The sequence below is a fragment of the Macaca thibetana genome, chromosome 2 (genome assembly GCF_024542745.1).
Source record: "Macaca thibetana thibetana isolate TM-01 chromosome 2, ASM2454274v1, whole genome shotgun sequence".
Classification (NCBI taxonomy): Eukaryota; Metazoa; Chordata; class Mammalia; order Primates; family Cercopithecidae; genus Macaca; species Macaca thibetana.
In genome coordinates this window covers 107,599,307-107,616,339 of record NC_065579.1, presented here as the reverse complement: position 1 = coordinate 107,616,339, position 17,033 = coordinate 107,599,307, and the positions used below count along the sequence as shown (strand labels likewise).

The 17,033-nt window shown below is 54.5% G+C and overlaps 1 protein-coding gene across 3 annotated transcripts in view; it reads right to left on the bottom strand.

Annotated features, from left to right (window-relative positions):
* Positions 1–346: 346 nt before the first annotated feature.
* Positions 347–17,033, bottom strand: part of PRKCD (protein kinase C delta) — a 31,363-nt gene continuing 14,676 nt past the window's right edge. For 2 of the 3 annotated variants that reach the window (XM_050781083.1, XM_050781082.1), the window contains exons 2-18: positions 14,567–14,700; positions 13,302–13,501; positions 11,803–11,863; positions 11,463–11,625; positions 11,337–11,368; positions 9,856–9,941; positions 9,486–9,615; positions 8,110–8,210; positions 7,384–7,480; positions 7,041–7,141; positions 6,730–6,903; positions 6,376–6,467; positions 5,678–5,740; positions 4,232–4,370; positions 3,852–4,040; positions 3,111–3,239; positions 347–959 (exon numbers count right to left, since the gene is read on the bottom strand). In XM_050781083.1, coding sequence (XP_050637040.1) covers positions 801–959; positions 3,111–3,239; positions 3,852–4,040; positions 4,232–4,370; positions 5,678–5,740; positions 6,376–6,467; positions 6,730–6,903; positions 7,041–7,141; positions 7,384–7,480; positions 8,110–8,210; positions 9,486–9,615; positions 9,856–9,941; positions 11,337–11,368; positions 11,463–11,625; positions 11,803–11,863; positions 13,302–13,501; positions 14,567–14,681 — 2,031 coding nt within the window. In that variant the 5' untranslated portion in view covers positions 14,682–14,700 and the 3' untranslated portion in view covers positions 347–800. Of the gene's footprint in view, positions 960–3,110; positions 3,240–3,851; positions 4,041–4,231; positions 4,371–5,677; positions 5,741–6,375; positions 6,468–6,729; positions 6,904–7,040; positions 7,142–7,383; positions 7,481–8,109; positions 8,211–9,485; positions 9,616–9,855; positions 9,942–11,336; positions 11,369–11,462; positions 11,626–11,802; positions 11,864–13,301; positions 13,502–14,566; positions 14,701–15,015; positions 16,183–17,033 lie in introns of those variants that run through there. The other variant, XM_050781085.1, reaches the window with a different exon arrangement.

The following is a 17,033-nucleotide window of genomic DNA, read 5'->3' as shown; positions in this document are numbered from 1 at the left end:
TTGGCTACTCTGTGATTTAAATCCAGATATGCCTGAAGCCTGAGCTGTATTTTCTTCCTCTCCTCCCTCATCTGGGGCCAGCCTCAAAGCCTCTGCTTATGCCTTCTACGTCTCTGCCCTTCCAGAGACAGCTACAGCTGGCCCATCGCCCCACAGACACATCCGGGGCTCCCTGGAGCCACCTGGAAAAGTCGTCTGCTTTAGGCCCAGGGTCCTGGGCCAGAGGAAACCCATAAATACAAACACATTTGCATGAAGGCCCAGCAGTTAGCTTCCGGGCCAGTGCTGCCAAAAGTGGGAGTGGCCGCCACCAGCTTCCTGGGACAAATGTGTCCTGACAACCAGGTTGGTACCATTTGGTGTTTATTTAGACACACAAATAAAAGAACCTGGTGGTTCAAACAGCTTGTGCTCCTTTTTTTTTTTTTTTTGTCGTATATATATTTTTTTGAAAAAGATCAACATGTCACCAGTCCCCCATGGTTTTTCTCTACTGAGCAATATATACAGCCTATTTTATATATATATGTCTATATATATAATATATATTTTCAATAGATAACTACATTCAAGTAATGAAACACAGGATTTACAATTTCCCTCCGAGGGCAGAGGAAAAGCAGATTCACACACAGTTCACAGAGGAAGTACCATGAGAGCCTGGCCAGACAGGAGCCAAGGCCGCTCTGGGGGCAGGGGCGGGGCCAGCAGCAGAAGTCACCACAGTCCCTCTGGTGCTTATCGTGGGGAGCGGGCAGATGTGGGTGGAGGGCGGGGCTAGCCTGCTCTGTCCAGGAACCTCAGTCTTCCAGGAGGTGCTCGAATTTGGGGTTCACAAAGGAGAAGCCGGCAAACGCAGACTGGTCCATGGAGTCGATAAGGTTCTTGTCGCTGTAGGAGAGGCGCGCCTTCTCGTTCAGGAACTCCTGGTCGAAGTTGCTGTAGTCTCTGGGGGACTTCTACAAGCAGAGGGCAGGGGTGAGCGAACAGGACGTAGGGAATGGCCCTCCAGACACCCCAGGCTGGAGTCCCTGCAGGGCTGGGCCAGGCCAGAGCTGTCCTCACCCAGAATGGAAGAGGGAGCCTCCCCTAGCAGCCTAAAAGGAGCCCCACAGGAAAGAGGCTGCCATATCCCCAAGAGGAGGACGAAAGTGACCAGGGAGCTCTGGGCCTGGGTGAGGAGAGGTGGTAGCCTCCTGCTCAGGGGCCACCAAATCACAGCCCATGGAGGCCAAATCACTCACCATCTGTTTTTGTGGGGCCCACAAGCTAAGAATGGCTTTCGCATTTTTAAGTGGTTGGAAAAAAAAAACAAAAGAAAAATATTTCATGACATGAAAATTAGGTGAAATTCAAATTTCACTTTCCATAAATAAAGCTTTTGTAATACACAACCATGCCCATTTGTTGATGTACTGTCTGTGACTGCTTTGAGACCATCAAGCCTGAAAAGTCCAAAATATATACTATCAGGCTGTTGACAGGAGAAATTTGCTGATTCTCTGCTTCTAAGGATGTGATGGGATGGTCACACAGAGAGAGACCGCAAGCTGGTGGCCCTTTGGCCAAACTGAACTGGCAAGTATAATCATTTCAGCTTGAACTGGGTTTTAAAGGAATTTCAACCTGTATTTTATTTATTTATTTATTTAATTTATTTTTATTGATGTATATATTTTGAGATGGAGTCTCACTCTATTGCCCAGGCTAGAGTGCAGTGGCATGATCTCGGTTCATTGCAACCTCCGCCTCCCGGGTTCAAGTGATTCTCCTGCCTCAGCCTCCTGAGTAGCTGGGATTACAGGCACGCGCCACCGTAACTGGCTAATTTTTTGGTATTTTTTGTAGTAGAGACGGTTTCACTATGTTGGCCAGGCTGGTCTCGAACCCCTGACCTCAGGTGATCTGCCTGCCTCAGCCTCCCAAAGTACTGGTGTGGGCCACCGCGCCCAGCCTGAACCTATATTTTAAAATTGAACAATGCAACATAAAAATCCAGATTTCCAGCTTCTTTTGAAAACTGGCAGATTAAAGCAGCCGTGGGCCTACTTCCTGCCCACTCTTGGTGATGAGAGCCCCCTGGACAGCCCCTGCCCCACTGACAAGGGGTACATCACACCTGCTTTGTGTTTCTTAGTGCAGAGAAGGAAATCTATCAAAAGTGAGACTGAAAGCAGGGTGTGATTTTCTTGCAGCTGGCCTAGCCTGTCAGTTACATGCTCAGCCAGGACACGTCTGAGTTTGAGGTCCTTGGTGTAGGGGAAGTGCTCTGTAGCCTCAAAGCACAAATGTGGGGTGCATTACACAGGCTGCCCAGTGGGAACTGTGTGCCCTGGTGGAGGAGGGGAATCAAAGGAGACAAAGGGAGTGGGAAGGAAGAACTGTGGTCACAGAGGGGCCACACCTGCCTCTGCTCTCAGGCTGGTTCCTTGGTGGCCCTGTAGATTCTGGGCCTTTGAGTGAACCATCCCCTCTTCCACCTGGAATGCCTCCCAGCTGTCCCTTGTCTCACTTCTTCCAAGGGAGCCTCTCAGAGCTCCCAGCCCTGCTAGTCTCACTTCTTCCAAGGGGGCCTCTCAGACCCACCCTCTTCTCTGCCGCCTGGGCTCCTGCTGACAGACCCACTCAATAGCAACTGATCATGTGTCCTGGGGTATCTCTTAGGCTGTCATCTCGTATCACAAACTGTCATCGGTGTGCAAGTTTCTTATCTCTCCAACTAGCTGCGAACTCCTCCGGTTCTGGGACTGTGTCTCCCACTTTGCTGTGCAGCCAAGCACTGTGCTCTGCATTCAACAGGGACTCGGGACTCCCCATATGTATTGGAGAATGGATTGAATGGAGTAATAACATGAGGTTTTAACTCTATTTCCCAAAACAGGGTCCTGTGCATACAGTGGGATCCACAGTCCCCAGTGTGTGCTGACTGAGTCAGGAGGGAGAGGATGAGAATACAAGGGCAGCAGCTGTGACTGAACATGCTGTGGAGATCGGGGAAGTAGACTTGCTGGAAGAAGGGAGAGGTGGAAAGCGTGTGAGTGATGTAGGAGAGAGGGAGGGCAGGGGAGGAGGAGCCCAGCCCGAAGACAGTGCAGGGCAGGATCACGTACCACTTTGGGCCTGAAGGGTGGCTCCAACCTCCGCTTTTCCAGCAGAGTCCAGTTTATGGTCTTGAAGAAGGGGTGGATTTTGATGTTTCCGGTCACTCCCAGCCTCTTCGTCGGTTCCCTTTCAAAGAGCTGCAACCCAGCAACCCAGGTTAGCACCCAAGGGCCATGGGAAATTGGAGCTTCAGCAAATCCCCAGCAAGCCCAGGGATGCAAAGCCAGGCTTGCCCCAGCCCCGCAGTCAGCCTGGGGAACAGTGGGGATGAGGGAGGCCACTCTGGCATGCAGTGCTCCCAGTTTCCCCAGAGATGACAGGCTCTGGGCTAGACATCCACGACTCTGCTAATGGGACTTTTTATTATTTACTATCTGCCTGGCCGACAGCTGAGCATCGTATGTTTCTATTTTCTTCCCAACAACTCTGTGTGGCAAGACTGCTCATAGCCTCATTTTGCAGATAAGGAGACAAACTCTAAGAGGTTGTGACCAGCTAATCCCAAGCAGAGCCAGCGTTTGGTCTCGGGTCTGTCTGTCTCCTGACCCTGGGCCCTTAGTCACCATGTCAGGCTGATTCCATGCACAGGACTCGACAGGAGTTCCTGGGAACATGGTGAGAGAGCAATACCCTGTATGTTAGGACTGTGGCACCACTGAGGCTGCCATTCCAGAGACAGGAAGCTCCTCACCCAAAGCCCAGTGTCTGCCAGCCCCTGCCCCTGCCCCAGCCCAGCCCAGGGCCTGCACCTTCTCCAGGATGTCCTTGGACTCCTTGGTGATCCAGCGGGGATAATGCGGTGTGTCCACACGGATGGACTCGAAGAGTTCATCCTCATCATCACCATGGAAGGGGGACTGGCCAATGAGCATCTCATACAGAAGGACCCCGAAAGACCACCAGTCCACCGAGAATGTGTACTTCAGGCCCTGTAGGATCTGAGGGGGAGAAGGTCAGCAGGAGCTGAGGTGCTGGGGCTGAGAGGGGCCCCTGGGCACGAGCCCTAGCCAGGCCGCCTCGGCCTATGGGCTTTGGCTTGGACTTCACTGCCCTTGGGAAGCCTTCCCCCACCCACCGTGGGGAGGCAAGGTGCCTGACTGAGCGGGAGTATGGAAGGATATCAGCTCACCTCAGGGGCGATATAGTCAGGAGTGCCGCAGAAGGTGCTGGCCCGGTTCTCCCCGAATATATTCTCTTTGCACATCCCAAAGTCAGCAATCTTGATATGGCCATCCCGGTCCAGCAGCACATTGTCCAGTTTGAGGTCCCTAAGGACAGGGGACAGGTAAGAGTCAGCAGGAGCCATTTCTTCTCCTTCCCCACCCTGCCCGCCATGTCCTAATTTTCAGCCATATTAGTCCAGGACTGTCCCAAGAGTACAAGGGAATGAGAAAGAGAAAAGGAAGCAGGAGAAAGAGATCCTAAAAACAGGTGCTTCCTGCAAGTCCCCTACTGTGTGCTAAATGCTGGGCACACACCGCCCTACTTCCTGAAACCCAAATGGGGCTCAAACAGGTGATGCCACTTGTCCAGGGTCCCCTAGCAGTCGGCAGCAGAAGTGATCCCCAGGTTCAGTTTTGTCTACTCCCCAAAGGTGGGGACCATGTCTATATTCAGTAATTAGTCATTTGAGTAGATACTTTATGCATATGGGAACTAGAAATGGCAAACAGTACAAAGTCTGCCTTCCACTGAGCTCAATCACCAGGCTCTCCTTAGAGCAATTCTAGGCGTGGACAAGCATATGGCAGCATGCAGCTTGCTCCCCCCTTTTTTTTTTTTTTTTTTTGAGATGGAGTCTGGCTGTGTCACCCAGGCTGGAATGCAGTGGTGCAATCTTGGCTCACTGCAACCTCTGCCTCCCGGGTTCAAGCAATTCTCCTGCCTCAGCCTCCTGAGTAGCTGAGATTACAGGCATCCACCACCACGCCCAGCTAATTTTTGTATTTTTTAGTAGAGACAGGGTTTCACCATGTTGGTCAGGCTGGTCTCAAACTCCTGACCTCAGGTGATCCATCCACCTCGGCCTCCCAAATTGCTGGGATTACAGGCGTGAGCCATCGCACCCAGCCTCTCTCCCACGTTTACAAGCCTGAATGCTAATATTCGATACACACTCTCCCACAGGTTGGTTTTCCACTTAACAGCGTGTCTTGGCATTATCCCACGTCAGTACACAGAGCCTGGCCGCAGCCTTTTTGGTGGGTGTACAGTTCCTACCATAGGATGGAATCATAACTTATTAGATGAGACTTTATGGAACCAGTCTCTTCTAGTGGAAGCTTAGATGACTCGATGGGTCTTCCGAGCGAGACTGATGGCTCCAAGGATGGGCGGGGCGATGGTGTCAAATATGGGCAGTGAGTTCCTAGTTCCTGGAGCTAAGCCGGCCTCAAATGGGGGCCACAGGAATGCTCGCACCAGGGTGGGAGGTTTAGGCAAATCCCCAGCTAAAGATTGATTTCCAGCAGAGAAGGAACTGGAGTTGGGGGAATCCTGCTTGCAGCATTTCAGAAGATATGATGGGGCTGGAGCCTCCCCTCCCAAGAGCCCCCCGCTGCCCTAACCCCTGCACCTGTAAATGATGCCCTTGCTGTGTAGAAACTGCAGTCCACAGATTATCTCAGCTGCATAAAACCTGGGCGAGAGAGAGAGACAAAGTGTTCCAGGATCTCTGCCGAGCAGCCTCTGCTTCTCCTCGGGCCCTCATCCCCACTTCCAGGGGCAAGAAATGCTGCAAATAACTCCATGGACAACCTAAGCATGATCAAGTACATCAAGTACATCTTGTATCAGGTAAGTGGGGGCTGGCAGCCCAGGCAGAAAGTTCTGAAGGGAAAGCTCTCAGTGAGCCAGTTCTCTAAGAGTATATGCATTTACATGCATGTACACATGTGTTTGCATGCATGCACACACACACGGTTAGTTTGGGGTGGGGGGGCATGTGAATGGGGAAAAGCAGGTCTGGGGGCCATGCACCAGGGTCCAGTGTCATGTAAGACCACCATTTGCAAGGCTGCCCTGGCTGTGGCCCGCAGAGGGGCCAGGACCCAGAGTATTTGCGCTGAGCCCCCAGCCGCAGCTCACTTGCCACCCATGGCTTCCTGTGTGGTGTGGACCCAGGCTACCCCCACATCTCCCCAGCTGCTGCTCTAGCCCAGGCTGGCTTTTCTAGGGAGAGGGAAGAAGGCATGGAGGGCAGACTGGCAGTGGGTTCTGAGCCAGTGGCCCTTCCTCCACGCTGGGCCCTACCCCACCATGGCCCTCACATACGTGGCACGGTAGAGTTCAAAGCGGCCTTTGTCCTGGATGTGGTACATCAGGTCCCCCCCGTTGAGGAACTCCATCACAAAGAACAGGTGGTCCTGGGGTGGGGAGGGTGGTGAGCAGGGGTGAGGAACAGGCAGGACGCTCCCTCACTCAGGGCCACTGGGGCCAAGCCCCAACAGGAAACAGCAGGGACAGGCCCTGGCTGAGGGGGACAACTCTGCCCTGGGAGGCATGAGGGGGAAAGCATGGCCCTGCTTTAAGTGGCCTGAGGGGGAGACACAGCCCTGACTTAGAGGGGCTGAGGGGCTGTGGGACATGGCTGTGGCATGGGGCGGTGACGGCAGGAGGCCCAGGCACCTTGGTCTGGAAGGTGCAGATGAGGTGGGTGAGAAAGGGATTTTCTGCGGCGAGTGTCAGCACCCGCTTCTCAACCATGGTGCATTCCACGTCGTCGTCGATCAGGACTACATCCTTCTTGAGGGCCTTGACGGCAAAGTACTCTCCTCTGCCCTTCAGCTCTCCAAGCAGCACCTGATGGGGAGGCACAGGTGCTGAGCAGGGGAGGACGGGGCAGGGGCCACAGCCCAATTCAGACTCCCGCCTCAGCCACCTAAGTGGGAAGCAGCCAGGGTGAGGTGGGAAGCAGGTGCCCGGCTCACAGCCCTCACCTTCCCGAAGCTGCCTTTGCCCAGGACCTTGTGGAAGATGAAGTTGTTGATGTTGCACTTGCTGCTGCCCTCCCAGATCTTGCCGTAGGTCCCACTGTTGTCTGCCCGAGAGACGGCACCTCCTCAGATCGGGGTCTCAGTCTACACAACTCCCCTCCCCAGGGCCCGGGGTAGGCTGGAGGAAGGGGCCTCAGGGGGGAAGGGGCCTCACAGAGGAAGGGGCTCACTCCCCAGGGCTGGGGGTTCCTCCCATGTCTCACTTGACAACAGAAGGAAGGACAGTCCCCTTTCTTTGGCCTCAGGGGGAATACCAACTGTACAGGGCCAATGGACCCAGCTTCACCTTGCGAGTCCTCCCCAGCGACTCCGGTCTTCTTCTCGAAACCCTGGTATATCCCAACAGGCTCTGAGGAGGCCGAGTCTGATCTCCGGGAGGCTCTCTGGGGAGGGAGCAGAGGTGGGGGGCCAGATGATCAGACCATTATCAGAACTCCCAGCCCAGAAGGAAGACCCCCAGGTATAACTCCACCCTCAATACCAAGAGGAGACAACAGGGGCACAGCCCAGGCCCCCTACTCGGGCTGCGTGTACACATGCACACTCTTCCCGGAGCCCAGAGAAGCCTCAGTGGTCTGAAAGGCTCTGATTACGAACGGAAGTTTTGTAAACGGAACCCTACCTTCCCAACCACTCACTCAATAGATTTTATTTGACTATTTAGCTTCATTTCTGATTGATTCTAAAATTTTACCTTTAGGTTTTGTGGCATCTCTCAAGCCCCACCCATGTACAAACGTCCACACCCAAAGTCTTAGTTCAAAGTGTTCCAACACCCAATCCTGTGGTCCCCAAGTTCACTCTCAAGGAAAGAACTGCTTGAATAATGAATTTCTCATGAAAAAAAGCCCCCCTTCCTCTGCTGCCTAAATTCTTGAGTTGGATCTTCCCGAAGTAGAGTCCTGGGTCTAAATATACCCTGGCTGTCTGTGGCTCCCCAGCAGTGGCTGTGAGCCTTGACTGTCCCTGACCCCACTGCCCTGTGTCCAGGGTCCCCATAGCATCTGCCCACCTGGGTGACTTGGTTCAAGGCCTCGGCCAAGAGCTTCTGGTTGATGCCGCAGAGGTTGGCCACCTTCTCCCGGCATTTATGGTGCACATTCATGCCGCAGTCTGGGGTGAGGGAGAAGTGGGGCTGTCAGTCCTGGAGCTCAGCCAAGGGCAGGGGGCAGTGTAGGAGAGGGGCAGGAGAGCATGAGAAAGGAGGGCTTTAGCGGGGTCTGCTGGGTTCCAGTTTTTAGGAAAACATTGATCTGAAGCCATCATATATACTTCAATCTCTCTCTTTTTTTTTTGAGATGGAGTTTCCCTCTTGTTGCCCAGGCTGGAGTGCAATGGCGTGATCTCGGCTCACCACAACCTCTGCCTCCTGGATTCAAGTGATTCTCCTGCCTCAGCCTCCTGAGTAGCTGGGATTACAGGCATGCATCACCACACCCAGCTAATTTTGTATTTTTAGTAGAGATGGGGTTTCTCCATGTTGGCCAGGCTGGTCTCGAACTCCCAACCTCAAGTGATCCACCCACCTTGGCCTCCCAAAGTGCTGGGATTACAGGTGTGAGCCACCACGCCTGGCCAAGCACCTCAATCTTTCATGTTTTTTTTTTTTTTTTTTTTTTTTTTTTTTTTTTGAGATGGAGTCTCCCTCTGTCACCCAGGCTGGAGTGCAGTGGCGTGATCTCGGCTCACTGCAAGCTCTGCCTCCCTGGATTCATGGCATTCTCCTGCCTCAGCCTTCTGAGTAGCTGGGACTACAGGCACCTGGCTAATTTTTTTGTATTTTTTTTGTATTTTTTTTTAGTAGAGACGGGGTTTCACCGTGTTAGCCAGGATGGTCTCAATCTCCTGACCTCAAGATCCGCCCACCTCGGCCTCCCAAAGTGCTGGGAATACAGGCGTGAGCCACCGTGCCCGGCCAATCTTTCATGATTTAAAGAAAAAGGAAAAACCAGAAGACATGGCACCTAATTCAAAACCCTTCAAAGAACATCTGGGTCAACTTAAGCCGCTTTCCCTCCAGGGTCTTCTGTCTCATCTCTAAGTGAAGCAGAGGGCAGTGGAGGCGTGTCTGGGCGCCTGCCAGTGTGCACCACGCCTGGCTTCAGCATCCTCTGCTCACTGGCCCCTAACAGGGACTCTCTAGGTCCTGCTTTTCCCCTCCAAATGGCTCAGAGGGGTGGAGCCACCCACCTGTGGTCACACAGCAGGTAAGTGGCAGAGCCAGTCAGGCCAGTGGGGAGGGTCCACCAAGGCCTCACCCTCATCAGGTCCCTGAATGAGGTGCCCGTCTATAGGTGAGGGGGCGAGGGCGGTGTGAGGTGGCTGGAATTCACAGCAGCACCAGCTGGGAGTGCCCCTCCTGCAGCCCAGGGGCGGGGTGGCACGCACCTTCACACTTTAATCCCTGCTTCACCAGTCCCCAGAGCAGGCTGCCGCAGTGGTCACAGAAGGTGGGGCTCATGTAGTTGTGAACCTTGAAGCGGTGCGGCATGTCGATGTTGAAGCGTTCTTTCTGGAACTGGGGGTGGGGGTATCACAGGCTGAGGGTCAAGTGCCAGCTCCAGCCCCTTCTTCAGCCCCCAGCTCTCCCCCAACCCTGGGCACAACATCCCAAGAGAGCTCCACTGGGAGAGGCAAGGAAAGACTAAGAAAAATGGGGAGGGAGGGTAAGCTATCCCCAGAGGGCAGGGAGAGGGCGTAAATCCCTCCCATGTGGCTAAGCCCCCCGATCCCAGCCCTGCCCCAGCCCCAGGCTCACTATGGTGTCCCGGCTGTTGGCCGCAGTGCCAGTGCATCTGCCGATGATCTTGTCGATGCATTTCTTGTGGATGGCAGCGTTACATTCTTGAAGAGGCACAGGCCCAGAAGGGGGAAGGGAGGGCACCGGGAGGGGCAGAGTCTATGAGCTGGTGCCTGCCGGTCAGTCCAGCCCTCTACACAAAGCCACCGTTCTCCTGACCACCCACACCCTCACCCCGCAGAGGCCCAGCGTTTGAGTCTTCCTCCCGCCAGCCCTCGAAGGAGGGGCCTGGAGAGGACGGGGTGGAGAGGACAGGCCAATCTGCAGGGGCTTAGAAATGAAGGAGTCCTAGTGGGCAGGGAGGTGGGCAGAAGTTAGGGGGCACGGGGCATCACAATATGAGAAGTGGGGGCAGTTCTTTCCCTCTTCCAAGCCCTGGGATAGCAAACAGCTCCTAAATGCCCTCTCTCACACATGCACACGGACACGCCTCAAAACAGACACCTGTACCTACACACAAAGCACGTGTAATAATGATAACAAACTTCTTACACAGAACGGCTGCCAGTGGAAGGCACTTAAAATACAGCCTTACATATCTTACTCCATTTGATCTTCACAATGACCCTATTATACATTATAGTTATATCTAATTTATAGATGAGGGTCAGGCACAATAGCTCACGCCTGTAACCCCAGCACTTTGGGAGGCTGAGGTGGGTACGTCACTTGAGGTCAGGAGTTCGAGACCAGCCTGGCCAACATGACAAAACCCCCATTTCTACTAAAAATACAAAAACTAGCCAGGCATGGTAGTGCACGCCTGTAATCCCAGCTACTCGGGAGGCTGAGGCAAGAGAATTGCTTGAACCTGGGAGAGGGAGGTTACAGTGAGCTGAGATCACGCAACTGCACTCCAGCTTGGGCAACAGAATGAGACTCAGTCTCAAAAAAAAAAAATTATAGATCAGGAAACTGAGGCACAGAGAGGTTAAGTAACTTTGCCTAACACTCTATAGCTAGGAAGTGGTAGAGCTAGGATTGAAACCCAGGCAGTCTGGCTCCAGCCTGCGGCGCCTCGTGCATGCACCCTCAGGGAGAGAGTGTGCTCACACCTGTGTACTCAGAGACACCCACATCTACACAGAAGCACATGCAGCCACTGTGTGCTAGTACAGGGCCTACCACTGCCTCTCCAGGGAAAAGAGGCCTGGCGCATGGCCTGGGCTGGTTTCTGCGTGAATACTCTACTGTGCCCAATTGCCATCCACCAACTCCCGGTCACTGGATACGCAGCTGGGAAGAGAGGCGCAGAACTGGTTTTCCAGAGCAGCAGCAAGCCAGCCCCAGCACTCACTGAACTCAGCTGCTGTGTCTACACGGAAAATTCACGTGCATACACTCTCTGAGCGCACACAGGCACCGGCACACACACAGGCACTGGCACACGTGAGCACACACGGGTACATACGTACAAACTGGCCTGTGGAGACACTTACGCCTGCATTTGTAGCCTTGCTTGTTGAGGCCCCTGAAAGGCAAAACCCAGGCAAAGTGAGTGAGTGGGGACTGGGATCGGCCCCCACTACCCTGCACCACCACCAGTGGGCATGGCCAGTTCTCACCAGACAAAGTCTTTGCACACAGAACAGAAGGTGGGTTGCCCAAAGAAGGTGGCGATAAACTCATGGTTCTTGATGTAGTGGATTTTGGCCTGTTTGATGGCTCCGCGGCGGTTCATCGTTGGGAACTTGGCCTCGTCCTCACTGCGCATAGACTGTTTGCAATCTGGGGACCATGGAGTGGGGAAGTCAGCCCTGGTATCTGGGAGGGGTGGCACCCCTGCACTCCCTCCCAGGGTGGCCCTGGACAGTCTGCCAAAGGGAGCCGCTTCCCTACGCCTCAGTGCTGGCTCTGCCTCTGAACCAGGCAAAGGAGCCCCCTCCATCCCCAGGGAGTTCTTACCCACGTCCTCCAGGAAATACTGAACAGACATCAACACCTTGGCCTGAGGCTGCAGGTCCAGCTGTTGGGGGCCAGAGGCCAGGGGAGAACAAGGTCAGTGAGGGTGGCCTGGGCCAGGCCAAACTCAGAACCCGCCCCCATGGCTGGTCCCTCAAGGCCAAGGCAGCCCCCCAAGGCCTAGCCAGACACTTGTCTGCCCAGTGTGGGCAGGGCCCTGCCTGAGCCCCACCCCTGAGCCCCACCCCCACACTGTACCCAGGGGTATTATTACATTTAGGGAAGTGAAAGGGTCCAGCCCACACCCAGCCCAGACACATAGCTGGGGAACAGAGCGGGAAGGGAAATTCCCCACCCCTACCCACGGCGGCCCCCTTAGCAAGGATCTTAGAATGGAGGCCCCCACCCATGTGCACATGTGGAGAGAGACAGACACACTCATCCTCGTGCACACACGCTGCCCCTCCATCTGTGCCGAGGGCTCCTCACGCAGACTGGACAGTCTTGAGGGTGGGACCTGAGCCTCTATCCCCTCACCTCCCCCAAGACCCAGACCTGGTGACTGATATCCTCCCTTGGGGGAGTGGAGACAGCACAGCCAGAGGCCCCTCTGTGTCTCTGCCTGACTGGCCAAGGGTCAGTACAGCCCTGTGTCAACCTCTCTCCCATCCCAGCCCCCTCACCCCTCACAGGAGGCTGATCTGAGTCTCCAGTGGTCACAGGGCCTTTCCTGGTGGAGACATCTGGTTACATCCCACATGTAACCCCAGGGGACTTCTGCCAGCGCTGGCATCCTGTGGCCACCCAGAACACACAGCTGCACATGGCCAGGTGGCCACTTGCTTGTGCTGAGTCTCCATTTCAGCAGGTAAGTAGATGAGACCGTAAGCCTCCCCTTCTCCCACCTCCTTGCTGTTAAAGGTCACTATGTTGCCCCCTCAATGGCTGCCAAGGTCTAGAATATATGCGAAGATTCCAAAAAAACTGGAATAATGGGTGCCTCTGGGAAGGAGGCCTGGTGGCCTGGTTTTGGGGCAGGGACACACCCTTTCGTGCAGTTAAAAATGTTTTACTATGTGCATATCCTGCCTTTCCAAAATTAAAAAGGAAAAAGTAGTCACAATAAGGAAGTTGGCTGTCTTTAGCACCTGCTATGTGTCAGGTTCTGCAATAAGCCCTGTACATCCAGCTGCTCCTTTCATTTGAACAACTGACCCTGAGGTAGGCACATTTAGTAGCGCCCTCCCTTAACAGATGTGGAAGCAGAAGCTCAGAGAGGCTGGGAATCTGGTGAATTGCAGAGCCAGGAGTCACACCCAGGCCACACTGGCCACAGGGCTGGACTGGTGGCCAGCACAGGGCCTGGTGCCCTTCAGCTGTGCTCATTAACTGAGCCCACACACTGATGCAGGAGTGCGCATGCAAACGCGAGCGTGCACGCACGCGCGCGCACACACACACACACACACACACACACACGGCGCGGTTCGTGCGCCCCTCACCCAGAACTCAGCCTTGCCGTTGTTCTTCTTGCAGCGCTCGGCCAGCACCGACACACCCACGGTCACCTCAGACACTGGCTCCTCGGCTGCCCGCATTAGCACGATCTGGATGACGCGGCCCTCGTAGATGTGGGCATCGAATGTCGACTTCCACTCAGGATACATGGTCGGTTTCTTCTGCACCAGTGTTTTCCCACGCTCTGCAACAAGGCCAGGCAGGGAAGGTTGGGTCAGGGCCCCTCTGTCCTTCCCTCCTGGATCTCCACGGCCTTCCCCTGGCAGAATCTGCCCGACTCTCCTGCCCTGAGGGCCTGCTGTGGTCCCCCAGTGTCCTCTAGAGCACAGAACTGTCTCGGGCACCGTGCTAGGTCCTCCCTCCAGGCCTTTGTTCCTGCTGGTCCCTCTTCCTGTGTCCCTCTTGCTCCAGCTCCATTTAAATGTCACCTGCCCTTATGCATTCACTCAGGGAACATGGGCTGACAGCTCTTGCATGCCAGCCATAATATTCGAGGCGTGGAACACAGCTGAAAGAAAAGCTACATCCCGGGCCTGTCCTCCTGGATCCCCAGGCCCGGGTGGCGAATGCACCAACTCCTTCTTCAAGTAACTGTTAAGTCACAGCTGTGATGAGACTGAAGAGGGTAAGGCTGGTAGTGCTAGACTTGCCTATGGTCAAGTGGCCACAGGGTCAAGCCTAAGGGTCAGGGAAGATTCCCTAGAGGAAGGGACAGTTCAGCTGAGACCTGAGGGACAACTAGGGGTTCACCAGGCCAGGGCAAAAGCAAGAGGGAATGGTGTGAGGTATGTGCTTCCTCCAGGAAGTCCTCCCTGACCTCAGGTTCAGAGGGTGCCTTCTCTGGGCTTCCCTATTGCAGGACTCACTGCTTTGTGACATGCCTGGTTTCCCCACCTGACTATGAACCCCATGAGGGCAAGGCCAGGTCAGTCCTGGAGCATGACAGTATCCTCAGTGCCCAGCACAGGCCCTGGCACAGACGGACATGTAAAAATTGTTGGGTAAAACAACCCAGTGGAGGAGGAGCCAGAAACTCCAAGCCTTCCAAGGAGGGCTCGATTTGGCCAGTGTTTGCGGCCCTATAGAGACTCAGTGGCCTCTGCCTTCATAGCTGAACGGGGCAGGGAGCCAAGGATGAGGAAGAGCAGAATCCTTCAGAGGTTGTAGGGAACAAGGCCAGGCCCCCTCCAGTCCCTCTAGCTGGGCCCAGATTCCCAGCCCCTCTCCAGGGTCCAGCCTCCAGGCCTACCTGTGCTAAGCGCCTCCTTCATCTTCACGGCACAGAAGGGCTGGTTCGCCTCGTCCTCAGCCTGCAGGGAGCCCAGCTCGTAGGAGTTGAAGGCGATGCGCAGGAATGGCGCCATGGCAGGGCCTGTAGTGGGCCTGTGCACACAGAGGGATGAGGCCAGGCGGCCGGGCAGGACTACTGGGAACAGTCACGGGCAGCACTCAGGGACCCACTCCCCCAGGGCTCTCCCACGATTGGATTTGGCCCACATGGTGCATATACACACTAGTCTCAGTTGCCAGTGTTAAAAACTGAGAGGTTTGCCGGGTGCAGTGACTCACGCCTGTAATCCCAGCACTTTGGGAGGCCAAGGTAGGCAGATGGCCTGAGGTCAGGAGTTCGAGACCAGCCTGACCAACATAGTGAAAAGCCGCCTCTACTGAAAATTAGCTGGGTGTGGTGTTGCATACCCGTAATCCCAGCTATCTGGGAGGCTGAGGCAGGAGAATCACTTGAACCCGGGAGGCCGAGGTTGCAGTGAGCCGAGATCGCACCACTACACTCCAGTCTGGGTGACAAGAGCCAAACTCTATCTCAAAAAAAAAAAAAAAAAAAAGAAAAGAAAAGAAAAAAATTGAGAGGTTTATGTAAGTCTGGATTTGTGGCGTCTCTGGTAAAACTGGAAAATGTGACGTTGGGCCCACTGGGCAACAGCCAGCTAGCAATGGGATGGCTGCCCTCCATCAATCTACCCCAGGCCAAGGGCACTCTCTTCACTCCTCCTCAAAACCTACCTGGGCCCTGGTGGCATTTGCATCTGTCACCCCAAGATATTCATTTGGGGAGTCACTCAGTGCCTCCCTAAGTACCCTATTGCTGGGCACCTACTCCATGCCAGGCACCTGGTATGTGCCATTGTTATCTGGTAAGGGGACAGGACAGTGCCACCTCTTTTTCCCATCCTGCCCCATGCAGCCCTTTGTGATTTTCTAAGTTTGGGGTTTTTTCTTCATAACCACCCAGGCAGACAAGCAGGGCCAAGATAAACACCCCCACTTTTCAAATGGGAAACTGAAATTCTAAGGCAGAATCAGAAGCAAAAGCTGACATTCCACTAACTTGGCACCCACTTTGTTCAGGGATCAGGGCAATCAGAGGCTCTGCCTACATCAGTGTACCTGACCCTTCTAACTTGATCCCTTGGGGTCAAGTGCCTCTCGCCTGCCTGGAAAGTTGCCTGCACCTTCAAACTAATTATTTCCCCAAATATAAAACAGGTGGGCATGGTGGCTCACTCCCATAATCTCGGTACTTCAGGAGACCAAGGTAAGAGGATCACTTGAGGCCAAGAGTTCAAGGCAGCCATGATCGTGCCAGTGCACTCCAGCATGGGCAGCAGAGTGGGACCCTATCTCTTAAAAAAAAACCCAACTGCTCAGGCGCGGTGGCTCATGCCTATAATCTCAGCACTTTGGGAGGCCAAGGCGGGCAGGTCACCTGAGTTCAGGAGTTTGAGACCAGCCTGGCCAACATGGTGAAACCCTGTCTCTACTAAAAATACAAAACCTAGCCTGGCATGGTGGCGCATGCCTGTAATCCCAGCTATTTGGGAGGCTGAGGACAGGAGAATGGCTTGAACCTGGGAGGCAGAGGTTGCAGTGATCTGAGACTACGCCATTGCACTCCAGCCTGGGCAACGGAGGGAGACTCTGCCTCAAAAAAAAAAAAAAACCCAAACTGTATTTTAATGTTCAATGTAACACTGAATGTGCCTTGCAGATTCACACACAGCAGCTCCCACACTCCTGGGTTTCTCACCATTCTCTAAGTTAATGTTCACTATAGTAAGTGACCCCAAGGGGCTCCTCAGGTTGCCACTTGTGAAGGACACCCGGGTGTGTAAGCACCTATGTGCACACTGGCTTCTGCCCAGGCCCCACGAGGCTGCTCCATAGCCTTGGTTGAGGGAGCACTCACTCGATTTTGTGCACACACACGTGTATTCACTCCATCCTGAACATAAGCCAGCACACAGGGGCTCACTCAGACACACACGTGTGCATGCACACACAACAGGTGCCCAGCTCCAGATGACTTCCTCCAGCTCCTGCACAAGGTGGCCAGAGCAGCGGCCAGATCTGCTGGGAGCTCTTAGCTCAGATGAGCTCACAGCAAATGCTGACCTCACCCTGCAGCCCAGCCCAGTGAGTCCAGGCAGCCCTCTGAGGCCAGCAGCTGCCAGAGCAGAGAGCAGGACCCAGGCAGGCAGACCCCACCACATCCCCTGCTCGGCCTTGGCTCCTACTCAGTGGATGTGAGAGTGGGTGTGCAAGCTCATGCATGTGCCCAAGTCCCAAAGCCTTCAGCTTGACACCAGCAGGTGGCCTGTGTGCCAGGGCAGCTGCCCATGACCTCTTGGTGGGCCACAGAGAGAGGGCCAGCTGGGGGCTGCTGCTGACTGCTCCCCAGGCTGCAGCATGCATGAATT